Below are 21,382 nucleotides of genomic sequence, written 5' to 3' on the forward strand. Positions count from 1 at the left end.
TCACTTCAGTTCTTCATCAATAATTGGCACTTTCAGCGTGTTGGTGGCGGAGTGAGTGAATTCCCACACGTGTACTGTATGGCGCGTCGGGAGCCAGTCGACTGATCTATCACTACTTTCAGTGAATCAGTGTTTTGGGCTGGGTTGAACACATCATGTCAAAAAGAACCATCGCTTACTTTCAAACATCCTTAGCTCCCGTGAGCGTGTACACGACAGGTGTTAATTGCATTTAGTCAGGCAGCACGACACGGGCGACGAAACAGCACCGCCATCACGCTGGTAAATGTTTCAAGTGATACTTGGATACGATGAACGCTCACTCACTTCCTTCTGCCGGAGCCAAGATGCTCAGTGACTAACATCTCTACCAACTAACATTAAATTCTGAATGTAACAAAGATTTTCAGGCCCAGTAACAAAGCCCTACACCCACATGCACACGCCTACATAAATACCAGCTCTGGTGTTTTTGACTGTTCTCATTAAAGTTCTTTGCTTTGCAGTTATGTAAGTTTTTTTTTTTTTATTATTCTGGCACTTAGTTTCCATTTTAAAAGGGAAAATGCAAAGTGAGACAGAAGGGTTCGTGCTCACAGTTCAACAAATCTAACAGGGAGTTCGAAGAGAGGTGTTGGAGGAAACATATTTCTTGTGCCCATTATCCCTCTTGACTCTCAGCTTCATAACGATGTCCTGCATTTCCCAGAATGCCTTGTGTTCAGTGAATAAACTTGAGCATTTTGGCAGTAACAGTACAGTCGGAAACTTTCCACATAGGAAAAGCAAAGCATAACCAGCAGTGAGACTGAGAGTCTCTTAATCTTCTTATAACACACCATTACAGCAAAATATCTTCAAAGTTCCACAAAACAGACTTCAGTGTTTGAATGTTATTTCTTAAATATCTAAAAAAAAAAAAAAAAACTCTTAAAGTTGCACCAATGAATATTTGATGGTACTAATGGACACATGCTCATTTCTTTGTAATGTGGAAGGGTTGCATGTGGTGACAAACCCACAGAGAATTATCACCCAAATTTTCTTTGCAACACTATGAAGCGTTTTAGCGTCTTTCAGCTCGGTGTTTTTGGTTTTCTAGCCTCACCTTAGATGTTTCTCTCTCCCTGCTCCTATCTACCGAACACCAATGGGTTTTTTTTTTTCCATTAAACAACATCTCGTAAACTGATCGGACGTTAAATGCCACGGCGCGAAACATGACGCAGCTAACATCAGCATCAAGCGGCTGAACATAGCGGCGCATGCAGCCAAGACGGGAGGCTCGGGAGTTAATGACGACAAACACAGTGAAATTTACATCGATCGGGAAGACAGCGTTGCTCACTGTGTCCTGCATGTGTTTCCTCATGAGCTCATTGCAACAACTTCATAAAGTGATCAATAGGTTCAACTCGTCCTGCTGCCCCAAGTGACCAAACAAAAATCAACTGATGCAGCTTCAAATTCTAATTAGACCAATGCCCTAATCCAGGATTAGGAAGATTATGACAACAAACATCAAGAAAAGTCACTGTAGGTAGCTAAAGTAGGGTTTTATGAACTTTTCTTCTAAAAGCAGATAATCATAAGCTAGATAGACACTTTATTCATCCCCTCAGGATGAAATTCATGTCTTCGGTAGCTGGGGCTAAAAACAGAAAGATTACAGAGATGAAACATGACAGTACCAGCATGTCATACAACTTTAAGAGATTAATGCTGCTTGTTTTCCATAACATTCAGTTCTACCATTTCTAGGCTAAAATGTTTCTGCCCTGCAGTCGCAGACACATTACACATTACACTGCGGTCCTCCTGCTTCTCTTCTTCTGATTGGTCATCAGTGAGTCAGCGGGGCTTCTGATTGGCCAACAGTATCTACATCACATCCATCGTGCATTAAAAACTGCCGTCCGACCCGTCCGTTTGACGGGTTTGTTGTTCTACATAAAAAACTTTCTTTTAAAACTCTGATCGAGGCATATGTTAAACTCACCTGTTAAATTTTAATACGACACAAATACACACGCACATGTTCCTCGTGGCGAGCACTTTAAATGTAAAATACATGCAAGTCGCATCACATGCTCAGCGACGCACATGTACACACACACACACACACACACACACACACACACACACACACACACACACACACACACACACACACACACACACACACACACACACACACACACACACACACACACACACACACACACACACACACACACACACACACACACACACACACACACACACACACACACACACACACACGAATACACTAAAAAGGCCTCAGATGGATACATGATGAATACTTCATCAAACATAATCTTTCAGTGCATAAGCAGGGTTCATATCAACCTCCCGGTAAGAACATATTCAGTTCATTTAGAGAAGAAATGCGCGCGCGCACACACACACACACACACACACACACACACACACACACACACACACACACACACACACACACACACACACACACACACACACACACACACACACACACACACACACACACACATGACTAGTTTGCACCCTCTAATATTCAAATTCAAATTGATCGTCACTTGAATAATCCGATATCGATTCTTTGGCCACATCACGTTCAGACTGCCCACTCGCCCACCGGCATCGACCCCCTCGTGTACATCGCCAATAAGAACTTCCATATCCTGTCCTCAGCCTACAGTAGCCAACCAGAGACGGTACGGAGCGAAGGTGTCAGGTCCAGCCAGTCGGAAGCCGCGTTGGCGATGACTGACGCTTTGTACGCCCAATGAGATTCTGAACGCGGGTGTACACGGACTCAGTTAGAGTCCGTTAGATGTATGTTAGAGGGTTCCTTGTACAATTTGCAGAATCAGTTCTCTGAGATTTAAACAACAAAATTAGTACTGTGATTAAAATATCCCTGACAGAATCGATATTGAATCGGAAATCGAATCAAATCCGGATCTTTTGAATCGGAATTGTATAGATTTAGGAAATCAGTGGCAATAACATACAATAATAATGATAAAAGTTCTGATTTCACAATGAAGAGGCGAGCCGATAGCCGAGCGGTTCGGGGAAAGCTACATGGACTGTTTGATTCTGCATGTCATTCACCTGCTTTCTTTCCCCGCATTTTCTGTCACGGATATATATATATATATATATATATATATATATATATATATATATATATATATCTTTCAAGAAAAATAAAATCCCAAAGAGGATCCAAGTTGCAAACTGCAAGAGGCTGAAAACATCTTCAACTCTCCAGGGAGAAACTAGGAAAGTTAAGTTTTTTGACGTGTACAGGCCTACTTCTTTCACCTCTTAAAAAAATGCTCCCTGAAATCCCACTCGGCTCTCCAACTGAGCCTTGTGTTTGTTTTTTTTATTTCATTTTCTTCTTCTCTCCCCCTCCTACGCTCTTTCTTTTCTCTTTTTTTCCCCTCTTCTTCCTCGACTGGTTTTTGGAGGCCGTCAGAGGCACGCGCACACGCACACACAGACACACACACACACACACACACACACACACACACACACACACACACACACACACACACACACACACACACACACACACACACCTCGCTCTCCAGCCAACGTGAGGCTTTTAACTCCAGTGGAGGAAGGAGGAAAAAAAAAAACAAGAAGCGAGGGGTCCGAAGGAGAAGAGAGGTGAGGGGAGGGGAGGAGACATTTTCTGCTGATTAAGTAAGTGTTTGCTTCGGCTTCCATTATTAGACAGACCGGCGAGCAACAAACGTGAACGCCTGCTTTGCTGATACGCACAGACATCAGCGAAACAGAAGCAAAAAAAACACCAAATCAGTAGCATATTTCGGCAAAATCCCTCCGCTCCCTCGGGTGCGAGCGGTTTATTGGCCCTTCCTGCGATGCTATTTGAACGTGATGACAAACACCTCGCCCGGGCCAGGTGTCCTCCCTCGCTGCTCGGGGCCGTGTAATCCTCTGCTCAAATCAGCATGAGCAGAGGATAGAAAGAGAGAGAGAGAGAGAGAGAGAGAGAGAGCCGGGCCAGTTCCCAAACTCCCCCCTCCTCCTCCTCCTCCTCCCCTCCTCTTCCTCCTCCTCCTCCTTCGTCTTGGCACGACATGCAGCTCCCCGCAAGAGAGGAGACACCTACGGGAGTCCTGTGGAAGTGTGTGTGTGTGTGTGTGTGTGTGTGTGTGTGTGTGTGTGTGTGTGTGTGTGTGTGTGTGTGTGTGTGTGTGTGTGTGTGTGTGTGTGTGTGTGTGTGTGTGTGTGTGTGTGTGTTGCTTACACAACCTCGCTCGCACACAAAAGCTCTCGCCTCTCTCTCTCTCCTTCTCTTTCTCTCGATCATACAGATTCTGCAGGAATCATTAGCAAAACCAGCAGAGGGAATTTCACACAGGCAATGTGTTGGGCAAAGCATCACTCAGAGCGCACATCCCAGGGGTCTTCAATTAGACCCTCTAAATACCTCCGCGAGCATCCAGGGGTCCTAATTACTTCAGACTGTTGAAAATGGCCGCAGGCCGCCCGAAGCCGAGGGCTTACCGAGGATATGCCTGTTTGGAATAGTTTCTGGCCCCGAGATCAGTCGGGTTTTCCCGTGTTGTTGGTCTACGGCTTCAGACGGAGGCAGCAGGCTCCGTGCCGCTGGTGGTGCGTTCGGGGGGGGGGGGGGTGTATTTATAGCAGAGAGAGAGAAAGCAACTACTGCAGGAATAATTCTCGAACCAGGGAGCAGAGAGAGAGACACGATGTGGAGAGGCAGAGGAGGGCCACGGATCAAGAGAGGAAGAGTTAAAAATACAGCCACAGATACATCTCCTCTCCTGGATACAAAGAGCTGCACAGATTCACACACACACACACACACACACACACACACACACACACACACACACACACACACACACACACACACACACACACACACACACACACACACACACAGGCAGGGAGTAGACGCAGATCGATCGCAGTAGCGTTACAATGCATTACAAAAGCGATGACCTTTTCCTAAATCGGTCCAGATACACATTGAAGGGTGACCGAGAAGACTGAGAACGACTAAATACAATCCTCACAGCCTGGGGGAGGCACGCCTGCACACACACACACACACACACACACACACACACACACACACACACACACACACACACACACACACACACACACACACACACACGGAAGATCAAACATCATCACATATTACCCAACAGTCCTTTCAACGATTTCAGAGCAATCCTGCATTTTAAAGCAGAGTCTACAACACAGATCAAACCACTGACCTCATTTGACTGAAAAGATTCCGGCGCCGTGAAGAAAAAAACAAAAAACAAAAAACTTGAAGTCAGGTCGAAGCTCGGCGTTGATATGTGGCCGAAGAAACCAGAGACTCGTAGAAAACTGTTCGATTTCAGAGCAAAAACATCCAACATTCAAATCCAGACCGCGAAGCGCCTCAAACTAAGTTCGCAACGTATGTGAATGTCCGTGACAGTTTCTGTACATCTGTGTACGACGCAATGGGCTCCGTTGACCGGTCGGCTTTTATGGTGCGGGACAAGGACATCCAATGCATTTGTGTGGAGGGAAATTAGTTCGAATGATAGATTTTTAGCACAATAAACTGAACCAATGGGCGTGACACTCAATCAAAGTGAGGAAATATAGTCCCAAAGGTTTTCAAAAAGGAGCCGTGAATGGTTTTGGTTGCCGTCTCGTAAGAAGCCAGCAGCCGGAGTGTCCTTGTGACGCTTACATTTCAAGTCCTCGTCTCAGTCGATAAATGTACATTTCTGGCACTTTGGTTCAATAAAGTCAATGATGTAATCTTGCTACTGTCAGCGGTTGTTGTGGATCCCTCATCTTAGGTGTTACTGTCAGATTTCAGTCACAACAGGTTCCTACAAATGTTTCACAATAAAAGCCTTGTTAGGGAAATGAAGGGTTTCTGTCCACCGAAACGCTTTTAATTTGAAATAGAGACAGGAAGTGTTGTATTAGCAGTAACTATAACAGGGCAAACGGTAGCGGATCAAAACGAGGCCTTTGAGTTGATGTCATTCAATTCAAGCACCTTACATGTTAATATGATACCTTTGACAATTCTGCTGGTTTTTATTGATTTTAATTGGCTCTCCTGCAGGACAAACGCTTCAAGTATTAAAAAAATGTAAATGAATTTCAACCAGATCAAGAAGATGTTTGTTCTTCACTCGAAGATAAACATTTTTTTTTTTAAAAAAGTGTCGGTGTCGTTCTGGTCGCTCTTTGTTGAAAGAAATTCAGCAACTATCAGCAATCATTTTGATCGTTTTGAGATTTGTTCATTTTGATAAATCTAAGCTACTTTTAGCTCTTGCATCTCAGTTGTGAGAATATGCTGCTTTGTCTTTGTGACAGAAAATGACTGAAATATCTGCCAACAACTTTACCTCCACCTGTACAACTTTAGAAAATCACATAACTGTATAAAAAAAAAAATCCTCTGTATGGATCCTGCTGAATTGAGATAGCCGAACAATAAACATAAAACCAGACTTTTGCACATATCCTCCATCTCTGATTGGTTTGGAGGTCATTACTCAGCTTCGTCCACTTCGAACTCATTCTCATTGTAGGTGTCAGGACGGCAAGCCAAAGATAACACTTACATTACTGTCACTTATCACACCCAGTTCCATGTTACCAACCCAACAGGACTTTCTTACATAATGTTAACCTGACAAGTGACAGGACTTGGAGCAAAGTGAATAAAACTGAGAAACTGGGGAAAAAAAAAAAAAAAAAAAATCCAAGCTCACTATTTACATAATAACATACGTTTTGGGTGAATTACTTATCAAACAGGAACTCGTTGCCTTAATGTCGGGGTCTCAGCGGGGGGGGGGGGGTAAATGTTTGAGAACCCCTGACTTGGATAATAGTATGAAGGATCGTTTTGACCGTTGCTCCCCGAGGAGCCGCCAGGGACTCATGTGCCCCCGCTGCTAACTTAAAAAAAAAAAAAAAAAAAGGGTCTATTTGTAAGACCTTTAAAAGATTTGACATTTACAGACATGGAAATCAGCTGTGATCGCTGGGAGACCGAGCCAGAATCAAGGAGGAAAATAAAGATGAAAGGAGGGAAATGAAGGAGGGAGGGAGAGGAGGGTGAAAGAGTAACAAGTGTAAGCAGTGTCGCGGTCAACATTCCTGGGGGGAGGAGGAGGAGGAGGAGGAGGAGGAAGGGCTGCGTCTGCATCTCAATTAAAACAGTACCAAATGGAGCTAAAAGTTCAATCAGGAAGATTTATCTTTTTACCTCAATTCACTCTCTCTCAAATCTCTAATCACGTGACCAACGGGCGCTTCAGGTGAACCAATCAAACTTCACCACAACTTCAATCAGCCAATCGTGGCCTTGATGTCAAAGTTGAAATCTGTTCCCCTCTCTGAGCCTGGTTCTGACAGAGGTTTCTTCCTGTTTTAAGGGTGTTTTTTTTCTCTTTCACCTGGCTCATGTCAGCAAATTCTAACTATTGGGTTTTCTCCTCTGTACCTACATAAAAAATGAACTTTTATTTCATTCCATTACAATGTTTAGACCCCGAGGGTCATGCTTGTCGTTGTTCTGAAGGATGTCGAGTAAAATGCTGTGTCTGTTCCCTGGCATCGAGTCTCCTGATTGAAATGAGGGGAGTGGATGGAGGGAGACAGACGGGGGAAGGAAGAGGTAATCCAAATGACATTAACTAACACACAAACAAACACACAAACAAACACAAACACAGCACCTTACAGAAAAACAAAGGCTGTATGAAACCTCCTGAGCAGACAAGGAAACACACAGATGTCGCCTCAACCCTCAGAGATAGAACAGCATCTCCAGTGCCTCCTCTCTCGGCCTGCTCCCGCTTCCCTCCTCGGTCCCATACACTTCATGAGTCAATAATCACACTTCATTGGCGACAATGATTCAATAAGGCTCTGTGACATGAATAGACTCCGCCCCAAAAGGCGAGGACGGACGGACAACTCGATGAGCACAGGTGTGTATCAACACACCAATTATAACCCACCGCCCCTCGCTGCGGACCCAGTCATGTGAGGTCAATGGATTTTTTTATTTTATTTTTTATTTTTTTTTGTATCCCTCGCGCTCGTTATGAATAATCGATCGCGTGCAAACACCGCGGCTCAGAGGAATCAGAGCACGACGTGGGAACTGTGGAGCAGGAGCGCAGGGGGCGCGCGCACGCACGCACGCACACACACACACACACACGTCCTGACTCCTGCCAGGTGAGTGGATGTATTTCCAACACACACAAAAATACCTGATGCATGTTTGTTTTTGCTCAAACCAGACCTTACAGTTCACTCCACACACAAACACGCACACTGATCAAATCAAATCTGCGCCCCAACGGGTCACGTGCTCACTCCACGATCCCTACTCTGCCGGTCACTCTACAACCCTTGAGGTCAGCTGGAAAAAGCCGCACAGCCAAAGCAACTGTTTCTTACCTGCCACAGGTGGGAGCGCACGCATGCGCACGGGCAGCCTCCGATCTTAATGTTTAAAAAGGTTAAAAAAAAAAAAAAAAGAAGAAAAAAAAAGGATATGGGTTGCAGACCATCTTGATACACCAGCTCCGAGGCCGGGTGGTTTGTTTCAGGTAGAAGAAGACAACGGGGGCCAGCTTTGGGTCCCCGATGCTTGCGGACGTCGCCTCCTCCCCGCCGGTAGAGATCCCGTCGGCCGCCGGGGACGCCGGCTCCACCACCACCTCGCCGCGCTCCCCGCCTCCCGTCCCGAGCCCGGACAGGTCGTTGAGCCGGATGAAGGTCCTCGGCACAGAAGAGCGACCCTCCGAGCCCCTGGCGTCGGGGACCCCGGAGAGATTTCCCCCATCTTCGGCCATCATTCACCTCCTGCAGGGCAGTATAGGTGATCATACGCATATGATTAGATACAGTAAACAGAGCTGACAGCCGTGGAAATGTTTAAGTAGCCATATCTGCAGCAGCCAGGGGAGAGCGCAGAACGGGCGCGCAGTCATTCTTAAGATTCAGGGGAATATGCACATTTAAATCTGCTGATTTTTTTTATTTCTGAAACCAACTTTTCATCCAGTGAAAGCCTGCTCAACATATGCCCACAATTAAATCTACATGTTGGAGGGCAGGCAATTTGGAGCGGGGAGGTTATTTTAAGAAAATATGCGCAAACATCATCGAAAGCGATTCCACAGAATTTGTTTTTAAAGAATAAATATGACACAAAACTGTTTTATTTTAATGGATTCAGATTGTTTAGGTATATATTTGCTTTGGTAAGCTGGAAAATATAAATGGAGCTCCTAATCAGCCTCCAAAAAAATCCGAGAGGCTCGCATTTCTTTACATAAAAAACAAAGCCCAAATCGTGCAACAATCGCCGCCGATTCTTATTATTCGTTTCCAAACTTTAGCAACATCCCTCATCCACCAACAACACTCGTTTTTAAAATAATGATCAAGCAGTTACTTATCTAAAAGAATGCACGGAGCATCTTTCCGTTCGATTTATATTACCTGTAATGGACTCGGTAGATGTGCCCAAAGCGCGCTCAGTCATCGCATGATCAGTTTTTTTCTTTGTCGTGGATATTAAGTCCACACCAGTCTGAAAGGAGGAAAAAAATAAACTGCTGGTAAAGAAGGAGAAACGAGGAGAGGAGGGGGAAAGATGAAGAAGAGGAGAGGGCAGCAGGGGGAGAAGACGAGGAGAGGGTCTGGTGGGTTTGGTGCGTCAAGCGGAGCGTATAGTTTCCAGGTGGTGCGCTGCAGCACGGGTCCGGTGCGCCCAGGCCCGGTCTCCGGTGTCCAAGAAGCCTCTCCAGGGGCCTCACCAACACTTCATGACCATCCCCGGTTAGAAATCGAATAGGAGTAGGGAGTTTTGACTACTTTACAGCGATCAGCCTTTGTGAAAATATTGACGCCGCGCGCAAACTTCTCTATGATTCCTCGTTTCTCCACAGAGCTGATGGGCAAAACCCTGAAAAAGCAGAAATAAAAGTGATGCTCGATGCGCTTCCCCACGTTTCCTCCGCAGTTTTTCTTCATTCAAATTAACAATCCAACACTTTTTGGTGCATCCATAGGCGATTTATTTTAGCGCTTATCCTGCATCAGTGTTTTTTACAGATCCATGGAGATGCTGCTGCGCATCCCGCCGCCGAACATAAACAGATCGTCAGAGAGAGACAACCTCTAGTACTCTCTAAATATCACCAACACCTCCCCTCTCCATTGTTGCTCACATGAGAAGACCGGCCGCTCGTGCTCTCCCTCTTGTCTCCTCCAGACTGTATTCGCTCGGTTCCGTCCATCAGCGCGCAGCTCACACAGCTGGATGAAGGGGGGATCCGAACTTCTCGCTCCCCGCCCCCCAACGAGCGCTGCGCTCTGCTCCAATCACAGCCCGGCCTGACTCGGAGCTGCCTCCTCACTGGCCAAGCTGCGTGTCAGTTCGAGTTGCGCGGGCGGAGGGTGGAGGGGGGTGAAACAGCTGGAATCTTAATGCTAGCTGTCAACCAATGAGAAGCAAGGGAGTGATGGCATCTAAAGAGCACTGCTGCGTGATTGGTGCAGAAGTTTATTATGGGGGATTATGAGGGGGGGAGGGGGGGTTGCCACTCGTTGCAATGACTCCAACTAACTGTGAATATATTGGGGGGGGGGTGTCAGAGACCTGTTGCCTTAGTCTAAAGTGTATCTAGGAGAAACTATCACACATCATTATTTTGTTTAAAAATTCCACATAAAAACATTCTTTTGAGAGTTACATAAGAATACGCGACAGTAAAACCTGAATTCAGCATGCTTTCTCTAATTTTGCAGAAGGTCTGGTGAGTAGAAGTATCATGAAGTCATCCCACAGTGTGCAGGGCGAGTCCTGAAGACTTACCTCAGGGGACCCGGGAGGCCCCTCAGGTCCAGAAGCACCTTTACTTGAAGATAAAGTGCAGAGAATGAACAGAAAATGTCGATGGAAATTCAACAAACAAAAAAAGGAAAAAGTGAAATCTAATAAACACGAGTTTCAATTGATTTTTTTTTATTGATTTTTTTTTAAGTATTTTTATTTATGTTTATCTGGGGACTCTGCAGATCCTGAAGGAGTGCTCTGACTACTGCTGGCCACTAGGGGAAGATGTTTCCCCAGACCGTCTGTCTTCAACACACACACACACACACACACACACACACACACACACACACACACACACACACACACACACACACACACACACACACACACACACACACAACACAAGTCCCTCCGCAGCAGCTGCTTTATTTCCATTACAGCGTATGATCATTGATCTGCGAGCGAATCAATGAGAAAGACCAATTTCTTTTTATCACGGCATCCGTTGCCGCTAGCTCGCCCGTGAGCGGCAGCAGATATTAATCACCTGGGCGCTTTACACATGGCTGTTTGTGAGAGCATGAAGACCGAGATTCACAAGCGCACGCATGACCTAAAAAAACAAACACCTGCATGTTCGCACAAAGGAGACAAGGAGAGGAAAAAGTGAGCGCGTGACTCCTTACAGCGCCTGTCAACACACCTTGTTTGGACTGATTACTTGACTGTGTACTTTCTTAACAGAGTAGCCATTAAAACATATTGATCCCGCACTGCTTGTACCTATTAGGCAGGAATGAGGCACTGCTCCGAATGCATAAAAGTACAACACAATTAAGCACACCTAAAAAAAAGTATATAAATGCAATATGCATTAATAATAAGCAATAGAAGAATGCATTTATTATTCATAAAATGGAATAAAGCCATGGCGATTGCCCACGAGCGCTTCCGAAGGCCAGCTTTTACGAGTGCTTGATGAATGATGTTTGTTAGTGCTGCCCACTTCCAGCTGAGACCCCCAATTTATCAGAGTGAGTGATCTCGATTCTCGGGAGCTCTCTCGTGGCCGCTCCGCCGGCCTCCCGACCGCACCAACCGTTTGCATGGTCGCACAAACCCATCCGTCACCGCTCACCTGTCGCCGACTGTGATCGCAGACCTTTTACCGAGAGAAGTCCTGATACTGAAGAGGGCGACTCCGATCCACGGAGACGTGTTTGTGCCCGAGGGGGAAAAAAAGAGACAAAGATTTGATCTGATAATGAAAGAATGTGTAAACAAACTTGATCAAAGATGGTCTACAAGATGCTGTTTGAAAGACTGGTTCTTAGGTTGTTCTGCTGCTGTCGCTGGGCGGTTTTAACTGGACATGCCAGAGGAGTGGCTCAATATCAGTCTGTTGTTTTGTCATCCAGCCCACCCCCCACTGTGGTCAAGGCTGAAATATCTGGAACAGCCTTTAGATTTACTTTTGTTCCTTCGGCAGGTGCTTTCGTCCAGAGCAACATACAGATAAGGTACAATCCGAGCCACAGTGAATTGAATTTCATTGTCTCTCGAGGTGGAAGAATCCTGATCCCTGAAGGTTTTATGTCACTATGAGGCAGAAAGTTTTAGTTTTTAGCGAAACGGCTCAAGAACATTTGGATGAAATGGCATGAAAGAACTAGAAATCCAATTATGGTTCCCAGAGGATGAATCCACATAACTGTGATTATTGGAAACTGAAGTTTCTGAGAAAAACTAAGGTCATGATAGGGTAGAGTGAGGCACTGCCAAGATGGTGACGGCCAAAGCCACTGGCTCAACAAAACTGCTCCTCGTGAAATCGTACGGGTGACGTCACAGGTGCCATTTCTTTTATTATTTTTTTTTATTCGGTGTGCGCAGCAGATTTGGGAGCAAGAGGCCGGTGTTTGCTTCCAGATTCCAATCAAGTCACATTTGCTGTTGCCACGACAACAACGACTACTAAAAAGTAGTAACTTAAATGAACAATATGCTTCAAGTTAACATTTTTACCCCAACCCTCCTATTTCCCTCAAACATGACAAAGTGTTTTTTGAGCCCAAACCTAACCGGGATGCTACTTTAAGAAACACTCCTGTTGCTTGTTGATGAGGGTGGAAACAAATGAGCTATCTGGTCGTATGGGTTGGAGGACTTGAGATAAACTTTGAGATGTGTCCAGGCTAGCGAGCTACAACTAATGTCCTGTTGGATACACGTTAGTTGTATGGGGCAAATAAAAACAAACAACAACAACAACAACAACAACAACAACAACACAGCAGTGCTCAAATCCCATTCAATAACATAAAATGCACTTTGCTCTGGACCAAAGTGTTGCAGTAACACACTGACATTACCATCCTCAGGGTTTGTTCAGATGGACGGCACAGTCCTGTCAGAACTACCATGATGTGATCATTCGTTGTTCCCAGAGGATGATCCCTAATGGATTTTGACCTTTTGTCTCCCAACCAGCAGGTCAAAGTTTCTCGGAGACGAGTATATTGGTCCTTTAGGAGCAGCGTCCCTGAACCTTCAAATGTTCCCGGTGCCCACAAGCTGCATTTTAGGAACATAAGAGTAAAGACACTGAGTTTTATATTTTACCAACTGAAAGGATGGATGGTCAGGAAACTTTGTACGAACATTCATGGTCCCCAGAAAATACAACCCTCATTATTTTGTGCTCATCCACTGTTTTTTTTTTTTTTTTTTACTGAAATATCTCTGATTGCCATTAAAATAGATTAAAAAAAAAAAAAAAAAAAATCCAGTTCCCTTTAAGATCATGGTCAATCTGACATCTAACACCATCATCAGAAAAACTCATTCACATGATACGCCTCCGTAAATGTTTGATCTTGATCATTGATCTTTTGACGTGTAGCAGGCAGGATGTCGGCCTTTCTGAGAAAGACGACCCGTATTCGTGTCAGCGAATTACACAAAAATCCCTTCAAGCTCCTGAATCTCCGACCTCTGACCTTCGCTTGCACGGATACAAAAGATTTGTATGTAACCATAAACTGTTTCCTATTCGAATTATCTGATAATCGCTGATTATCATGCAGCGATGCTCTGACGTGTGATTGCACTCTTTCAATGTTATTAAATACTCATTAGTCCTCCCCCTCCAGCCTCTCCGAGTCAGAGTAGTCCAGAGGAGGTAATTACTTTATTGATCATTGAGTCATCCTATGTTCTTGCTCCAATATTGTTATTACAGTTATTACAGGACTGGAGCTTGGTCCAAACACTCGATACTTTTATTGTACCTCTGCTACAAACGAGCCCAGAGTTCCTTTTGCACCCAGGATAAGGTGTCAGTGCCGGTAACACAGGCACATTGGTGCAAATGATTACTGTTGTCATTAGGAGAAGCAATAAGCCGGTGATGCCTAGAAGGTCATGGATTCATTAAAAAGGTCTTTGAAGCAAACATCTGATTGGATTTAGGGGTTGGATCTGGTTTAATATCACACAAAAACATGCTTACTTAAAGGGAAACTGGGACTGTGAGATCAATATCAGTTTTGTAGAATCATTGCCATGTTAATCAAAATCATTTGTTTAAACTCCCAAAGGCATCACATGACATTTAATGGTTGTATTTCAGCAATGTTTGGTTTTTGTACACTTTCAGTAGCTAAGATCCTCAAATATAAAGAAAAGCTGTAAGTATTTAAAGGATTTTTTTTTGAAACAGCAAATAAGTATTTTAGGAAAACAAATGGTTCTCCGGCATTTTATATGCTCTGTTTTGTCATGCGAAATCTAGCGACAACACTTTCCTAACCAGGGGGAGATATCAACAAACCAAGATGGAAATAAGGAGAAAAACAGTTCAATTGAAGTGACAGCATGTTGAAATATGTCAAGCTGGTTCCTTTTAATCATTAAAATCAGCTGAAGTTGAATATGATGTTTGTGGTTACTGTGAAATCCAGGAAGTTGTTATTTGCTTATGCTGTTTAACTTGTGGTATTCATTTTCTAGACCAAAAAAAAAAGCCTGTTCCTACATTTAGTGCCAGCAAACCTGCACTCATTTAGAGCTAGCAGTTTACAATACTCTGACATTAAAGCCCCTGAAAACTCACTTTGACTGTTTTCCTCTAACTTAATTTCCATGACTAGATAAGGAACAATCAAAGGCAAGATTCAGGAAAACAATCCACAGTTACTGATCCAGAGTTTAATACTCAAAAATGTATTTAATCTGCCTTAAGTGTGCTTTCATCACATTTTCCAACGAAGCCCTACTAACTCACCGTGAGGAAATCAGGGATAAAAACAAAAAGTGCAGAAATGTCTTGCAGTTTGTGAAATAATCAAAATTAAAACTGTAAGCAGTGATGTACGGGCCCTCGCACTCCCGCACGCCGCCTCCCCGAAGCCGCCTCCCCGACGTGCAGCGCGCGAGGGACTGCATATCCCCGCTTCTCGCAAAACAGGTTTATAATATATGGTCTCACCACGCCAGATGTATATCACACGTTTTGTGAGGTTTCAAGCATCCGTTGACCTTAAACATCAACTTCCTGTGTCACGGCGAGATATCAAACTTTGCCATATCGTCACGGCGACGCCCTTTGACAAAGTCAAACGAATGTCTCAATATATCATCAACTACATGTTTAGGTTATTGTGACCCGACTTTACATTCATGGGATCAACCAGCTTGACGTAGAACGTGAAAGTATGAAAAGTGTCATTTCCAGTGGCCAACAGGGGGCGCTATGACGATGAGCGAATATTACCCCACAGGGGTCTTCAGGGCGGGGCTGTTATCATACCTGTGATGTTTGGAGAAGGTCGGTCCATGTACATAAGATTTAAAGCAACTCGTAGTTTCATGGCGAGACGCTCAAAATGGCCGCCTCTCACAAGCACACACATCGATGAAAACAAATTATTTTGATAAGATTTAATCCCAAACACGTTTTCTATCCAGAGAAACTAAATTCAAGTCGGTCCGACAAAATCCCTCGGAGGAGTTCGACAAAGTACAACATGTCAGAATCGCCCAAAATGGCAACTAAATTCAAAATGGTGGACTTCCTGTCAAGTTGACGTAACGGTGCGATGTAACTTTTTTGTGCGTCTCCCTGTGATACACGTGTCCACCGGATTTGGTGAATTTAGGTAAATGTGGCCGCCGGGGCATCTCTGTAGGGGGCGCTCTCGAGCCGTTTGGCCGCGGCCACTCCCGACTCCACTAGAATAAGAAATTGTTCACCGGGAGACAAATGTGTATCCACTTTCATGAGTTTTTGAATATGATAAAGCCTCCAAAAAGGAAAATCACTTCACGTAAGAATAAGAACGTCTAACGACGAACATTTTTACCAAAAACAACAACAGCACCGACGATCGGGCCCGAATTATTATAACGTTGGCAGAAAATGTCGTGACTATGTGACCAAGACGCCATCGCTCACCACAGGCAGCTCACCGACCTTTAAAAGAGCAGTGTGTAGGATGTAGTGCCATCTAGTGGTGAGGTTGCACACTGCAACAGACTTAACGCTCACATTTGTACACTGTGCTCAATGGGGTCATATTCAACACGCACAAGCGAAGAGTCCAGATGAACGGCGCCCTGTTGTGGCGTTCACGACGTCGGAACTCAAATTCTTCCGTCAGCCCCGAGGTCTTGAGTTGCGATGTGTTCCCTGATGTTTATGGAAACGTCAGAGGCCACGCAGGTTCATTTTTCACGAGACATTAAGCCAATATATCGCAAGTTCAGCCATGTGGAGTTATTCTTCATAACTTAGATAAAAGCCTACGTCTGTGGAAAATGTTGAACTCTGTTCTTACGACTTAACCACTTGAACGCTAAATCATAAGGTTGACGCAACTTCGCATGTCGTAACCACAAAACTCGCGAGTTCCATTTGAGCGCAGCGTTAAATATTTGACAAAAAGTCAGCAGCCGATTAGCTCAGCATTATCGACGGACACAGTTAGCCCAGCTTTGTCCGAGGGTTAAAAAAAATAAAATTAAAAAAAAAACACCACCAAACACCTCTAAAGCTCACTAACCAACACAATTTGATCTCGTTTGTTAAATTTGCAAACAACAAACAAAAGAGTGGTTCAGTCAAAATGTCACACCTGGGCAAAGATGACTGCCAACTTTATGCTAAGCTAACGAGCTCCTGCTTCTTATTTAACGCTCAGCAGGAGGTCAAACCGGTTTTAATCCCCAACATGTGAAACTACTGCTTTAAGCACCCTGTATTCTCTTGGTGTTTCTTGGCAATGCAGTTGCGCACACACACACACACACACACACACACACACACACACACACACACACACACACACACACACACACACACACACACACACACACACACACACACACACACACACATGGCAGGACCGACGTGCTGGAGCGGACGCTGCGCGGCTGGCAGCGGAGGGCTGGAGGTGATTGCCTGCAGTCTCACTTTTCTATTTATTTGCTGAATGATAAATAGAAGAAAATGAGCATTTCAGTTTATTTTAGCCCACATGCAATCCAAACAATACAGTAATACAATGCACTCTGTGTGAGTCATGTGGCGTGTCCGTGCGTGTGTGTGGGCGTGTTATGGGAGCCCGAAGAGGGTCAACAACAATATCAGTCATTTAGAAAACACAAATCACTTCTAATTGAAAAATGTTAAACACAAGACTCCAGACTATACAAATCTGCAACTCTGAAGCTTTTCCATTCCTGCGTGCCCACCTAAAAAAAAAAAAAAAAAAAATCACGTGATTTTCAGTGATACCGATTCACATGTTGGTAACCTTGGTTACAGAGCAGTGCAGCAGAGAGGAACATTTTCAACACTTCATAAATTATCTGCCTGTAATGACATGGAGGGGGGAGGGGAGGGGGAGAGAAAGAAAAGGAGGAGAGACTAGAGGAAGATGAGAAATAGGAAGGAGAAAGGGAAGGAGAGAGATGGTGCATGAGGAGAGGAAGATGAGAATGAAGCAAAAGAAGAACGAGGAGGAGAACGATTGAGACAAGGAAGAGGAGAGACGGAACAAAGAGGGAGAAGAAGAAGAAGAAAAGAAAGAAGCAAAAGGGCGTAAAAGGAGTGAAACGGTAACAGAAAGTAACTTACAGGCATAAGTAACTTTCTGCCTGTAACCCACACGGGGTTAACTGAAGACTCAATATGCAATGGACCAGTGTCTAAATTCATAAAGGAGAGAGGTTGTAAGGAGATAACAGACACAATAATCAACTGGAGCCGCAATTTGTAATAACTTTAACAAACCATAAAACATTAAACTATTTTACACTCACATTTTAGGGTCAACATATGCAATACTTAGTGCGTTTAAAGTAACAATAACTGCTTAGCAGCTCGAAAACATAACACTCATGAACTTGTTATCAATATCACAGGTGATGAAAGAAAATGGTCTCTTCAGTGAAAACAGTTCAGAGTTCTTTGGATCCAAACGTTTAAGATGATGCCGTGTGGAGGTCGTAACAGTTTTCAGTCAGATCGGTCCAGTCAAGTCAGTTTAGTTCAAAAGAGCTCTTTGGTTCAACAACAAAAAAATAGTCTGAGATGTCGGTCTTTGACTGTCCTCCCACACTGGTGCACTCGGATGAAGGAATGAAGGGACGGAGGACCGGACGGTCTCCTCCGTGGAACAACAGCTGATCGTGGTCCAACTCCTCAGGGTTAAAGGAGGCTCGTTGTGTCCTTCGTCAGGGAGAATCCAAATCCAAAATCTACAGGGTTTTCCAGGTAACTCTAAAACCTAACCTGTATAAAAACAAGGCTGTTACTCTGAGATCACTAAATTCAGTTCTCTAAGGCCTTCCTGAAAATCACATCCACATTCTCATTGTACTACTGTGACACAACAACAATTCAAATAATTCATTGGTTTCACTGTACAGTATTTCTTATGTAATAACATTTATCTTTTCATCATGAATTAAGATTTTCTTTTTAAGAATCTACTATGAAATTAATTCACATTACATGCTCGTCATACATGCTAATCATTTAAGATTGACCTCCTCCTCCAATCAGGAACCTGTATTGCCTGATGTAGCCAATGAGAACTACGTCTGAACGAAGTGGCTATGATTGACACTGCGTTTAGCAAATAGACAACAACAAAGGAAACATACTTTAACCCGCGCAGTTTTACTACTGGGTTACACCCTCCCTTCTTTAATATCATGCCCGCTCCGCTGCATGTTCACTACTCTAAAATAGGTTTTATCATTTCAAAAGCTTGACTCTGTGATCGGTAATCCCTGTTATCAGCATTCAGTGAATCAATAAATGCTGTACTTAAGCCCTGGAATAGTGACTTAACTACTGTTACTAAGGGAGTTCAGGGTAATGGAGTCGTTGTCATGGTTGACGATTCCTCTCCGACCTCCTGAAAGGTTGAGTTGCTCCTGAGTCGTCGCTTTTCACCGTCTCTGATTGATTGGTTTCTATATGTCGTGTCTGAACCAGCATTCTTTTGACTGGTCTGCATGGAGTTCTTTTCAGGGAGGTCTGGCGTCTCTGCAGGGGGGGGTTTATCTGGTATGGATGGAGGTGAGTCTGGGGAACTGTCCTTTCTGAAAAAGGACTCAAGATTCTCCATCTGTTGTGTTTTCCACATCCGGTAAGTATGATTCTGTTTCCTTTTCTTCTTCAGGTAGAGTCAAGGGTTGGCTGGGCTCCTCATGATCAGGCCTCTCAGTAAAAGGGGTTCCAGGTGAGTGAAGAGCTCCACTAACTGTCTCTGTTATGTCGTGTCCACAGGGCAGGGCTTCCAGTTGTTCCAATGGACCTGAATAAATCAAGTTCATGCTTGGGTCACTTCCAGGTTTCTGAAGTTTCTCTCTGTGTTTGTCTGGTTTTGGTGTATCATAGATTTTTGATAATGGTGATAATGGGTGTCTCGGTCACCTCATGTGATGGTGCAAACTAAAAACAGATTTCATCATCCTCCTCAGCAGAATTGTTACCTTCTGGTTGGTCCGTAGTCTCTTTTTAACACAGTTTTTACTGTCTTGTGTTTCGCTCAAGAATTTCGCCATCTCGAGCCGCGCTCGTATGTTCATGCCGTCTTCACTCCTCTGCGCTCAGACTACTACCTGAGGGAGGGGGAGGTTGGGACTTAACCTACTCCGAAACCTGCATTGCCTGATGTAGCCAATGAGAACTACGTCTGAACGAAGTGGCTATGATTGACACTGCGTTTAGCAAATAGACAATAGTTTTACTACTGGGTGGAGAGAGAGGAAGGAGAGCGAGGCTGCAGAGGAGGATGGAGAAGCAGATGGAGGCCTGAGAGGATTAAGAAGAGGAGAGGAAGTTGAAGACCACGCTTGAGCAGTCGAATAAGATGTAGTTTGATGACTAATATATAGGTGCTGGGACAGGAATTCCACTCTCTGCTTTTGTTTTCTCTTTGATTCCCTCCTCCTTTCCTCGTCTCTGAGCCTAATTAAAACGGCATCTTTTTTTTTTTTCTCCTTTTACAAACGTAAATTGCCAACACAAAGTTGCTATTGCAAAACGACAAAACAGAGTCAGAAGTGAGGAGGGAAAAAAGTTGAGAAAGGGGAGAAACAGAAGGGGCCCCTCAGCGCTCCCCTCTCTGCCTCCGCCTTTCATCTTCTTTTTCTTTTTTCCCTCTTTGAGCATCCTCCAGCTCTGTCGGCGTCAGGCTCCCACAGAACTCAGTGCTCCCACTGGGAGGGAGGTGGGGGGAGTGTGTGTGTGTGTGTGGGGGGGGTCTTTCAGAGTCAGCCCAGGACAAACTGCTGTCCCTGGGGTGAGGCGGGACGACGTAGGGGCCCTGGCTCTGGAGATCGCGCTGCTAATAGTCGAGGGGGCACGAAGTGTTTTATATGGGAATGCTGTGACAGTCCAACACCGTCAAACAGGGACGACTACACTAAAACTACCGGGGGGGGTGTGGGTGTCGAATGAATGGTGTGTGTTTATCTGAGTGTGTATCCACTCTATGCAAATGTATAAGGAGTGTTTATGCATGTTGTGGATATACTGTAACACCTGTTTACATGCGAATCATCATAAACGGGGTCGTATCTTGTATAATCCTAAATATTCACATCAGTACATGTACTGTAAGTCACAGAAGAAATGCTTGCATTAAAATAAAATAAAAACACAATACTTGGAATGTAAACACTGAAGCACTGATTCAAACAGATGTTATGCTCAGATGCTAATGATAGCAAGACTAAAGGCCCGAACCCCCCCCCCCCCCCACCCCCCACCCCCCTCAGCCCCCGAGGCGTGTCGTAGTTCTGCTCGCAGTACATCCATCTCTGCAGGTAGATCTATTCCCAAACTCTGGGCAGTTTCCTTCTGAGAATGACATGTCTGAACAAAATTCCATTGTAATCCAATCAAAAGTGTGTGGGGATACAGAGCACAGCTTTGGTAACTTTGAAGACTTA

At 44.5% G+C, this 21,382-nt stretch overlaps 1 protein-coding gene across 9 annotated transcripts in view; it reads right to left on the minus strand.

Moving 5' to 3' along the window:
• cacna1g (calcium channel, voltage-dependent, T type, alpha 1G subunit) overlaps nucleotides 1-10,362 on the minus strand; it is a 289,223-nt gene extending 278,861 nt beyond the window's left edge. For all 9 annotated transcript variants that reach the window (XM_069707505.1, XM_069707504.1, XM_069707506.1 and 6 more), the window contains exons 1-2: nucleotides 9,571-10,362; nucleotides 8,620-8,928 (exon numbers count right to left, since the gene is read on the minus strand). In XM_069707505.1, the coding sequence (XP_069563606.1) occupies nucleotides 8,620-8,921 (302 nt within the window). In that variant the 5' untranslated portion in view covers nucleotides 8,922-8,928; nucleotides 9,571-10,362. The remainder of the gene's footprint in view (nucleotides 1-8,619; nucleotides 8,929-9,570) is intronic.
• Nucleotides 10,363-21,382: the final 11,020 nt, after the last annotated feature.

This window comes from Brachyistius frenatus, unplaced genomic scaffold (assembly GCF_029030835.1).
Source record: "Brachyistius frenatus isolate BFR_SWC_R1_liver_20210118 unplaced genomic scaffold, ASM2903083v1 Contig_69, whole genome shotgun sequence".
Taxonomy (NCBI): domain Eukaryota; kingdom Metazoa; phylum Chordata; class Actinopteri; family Embiotocidae; genus Brachyistius; species Brachyistius frenatus.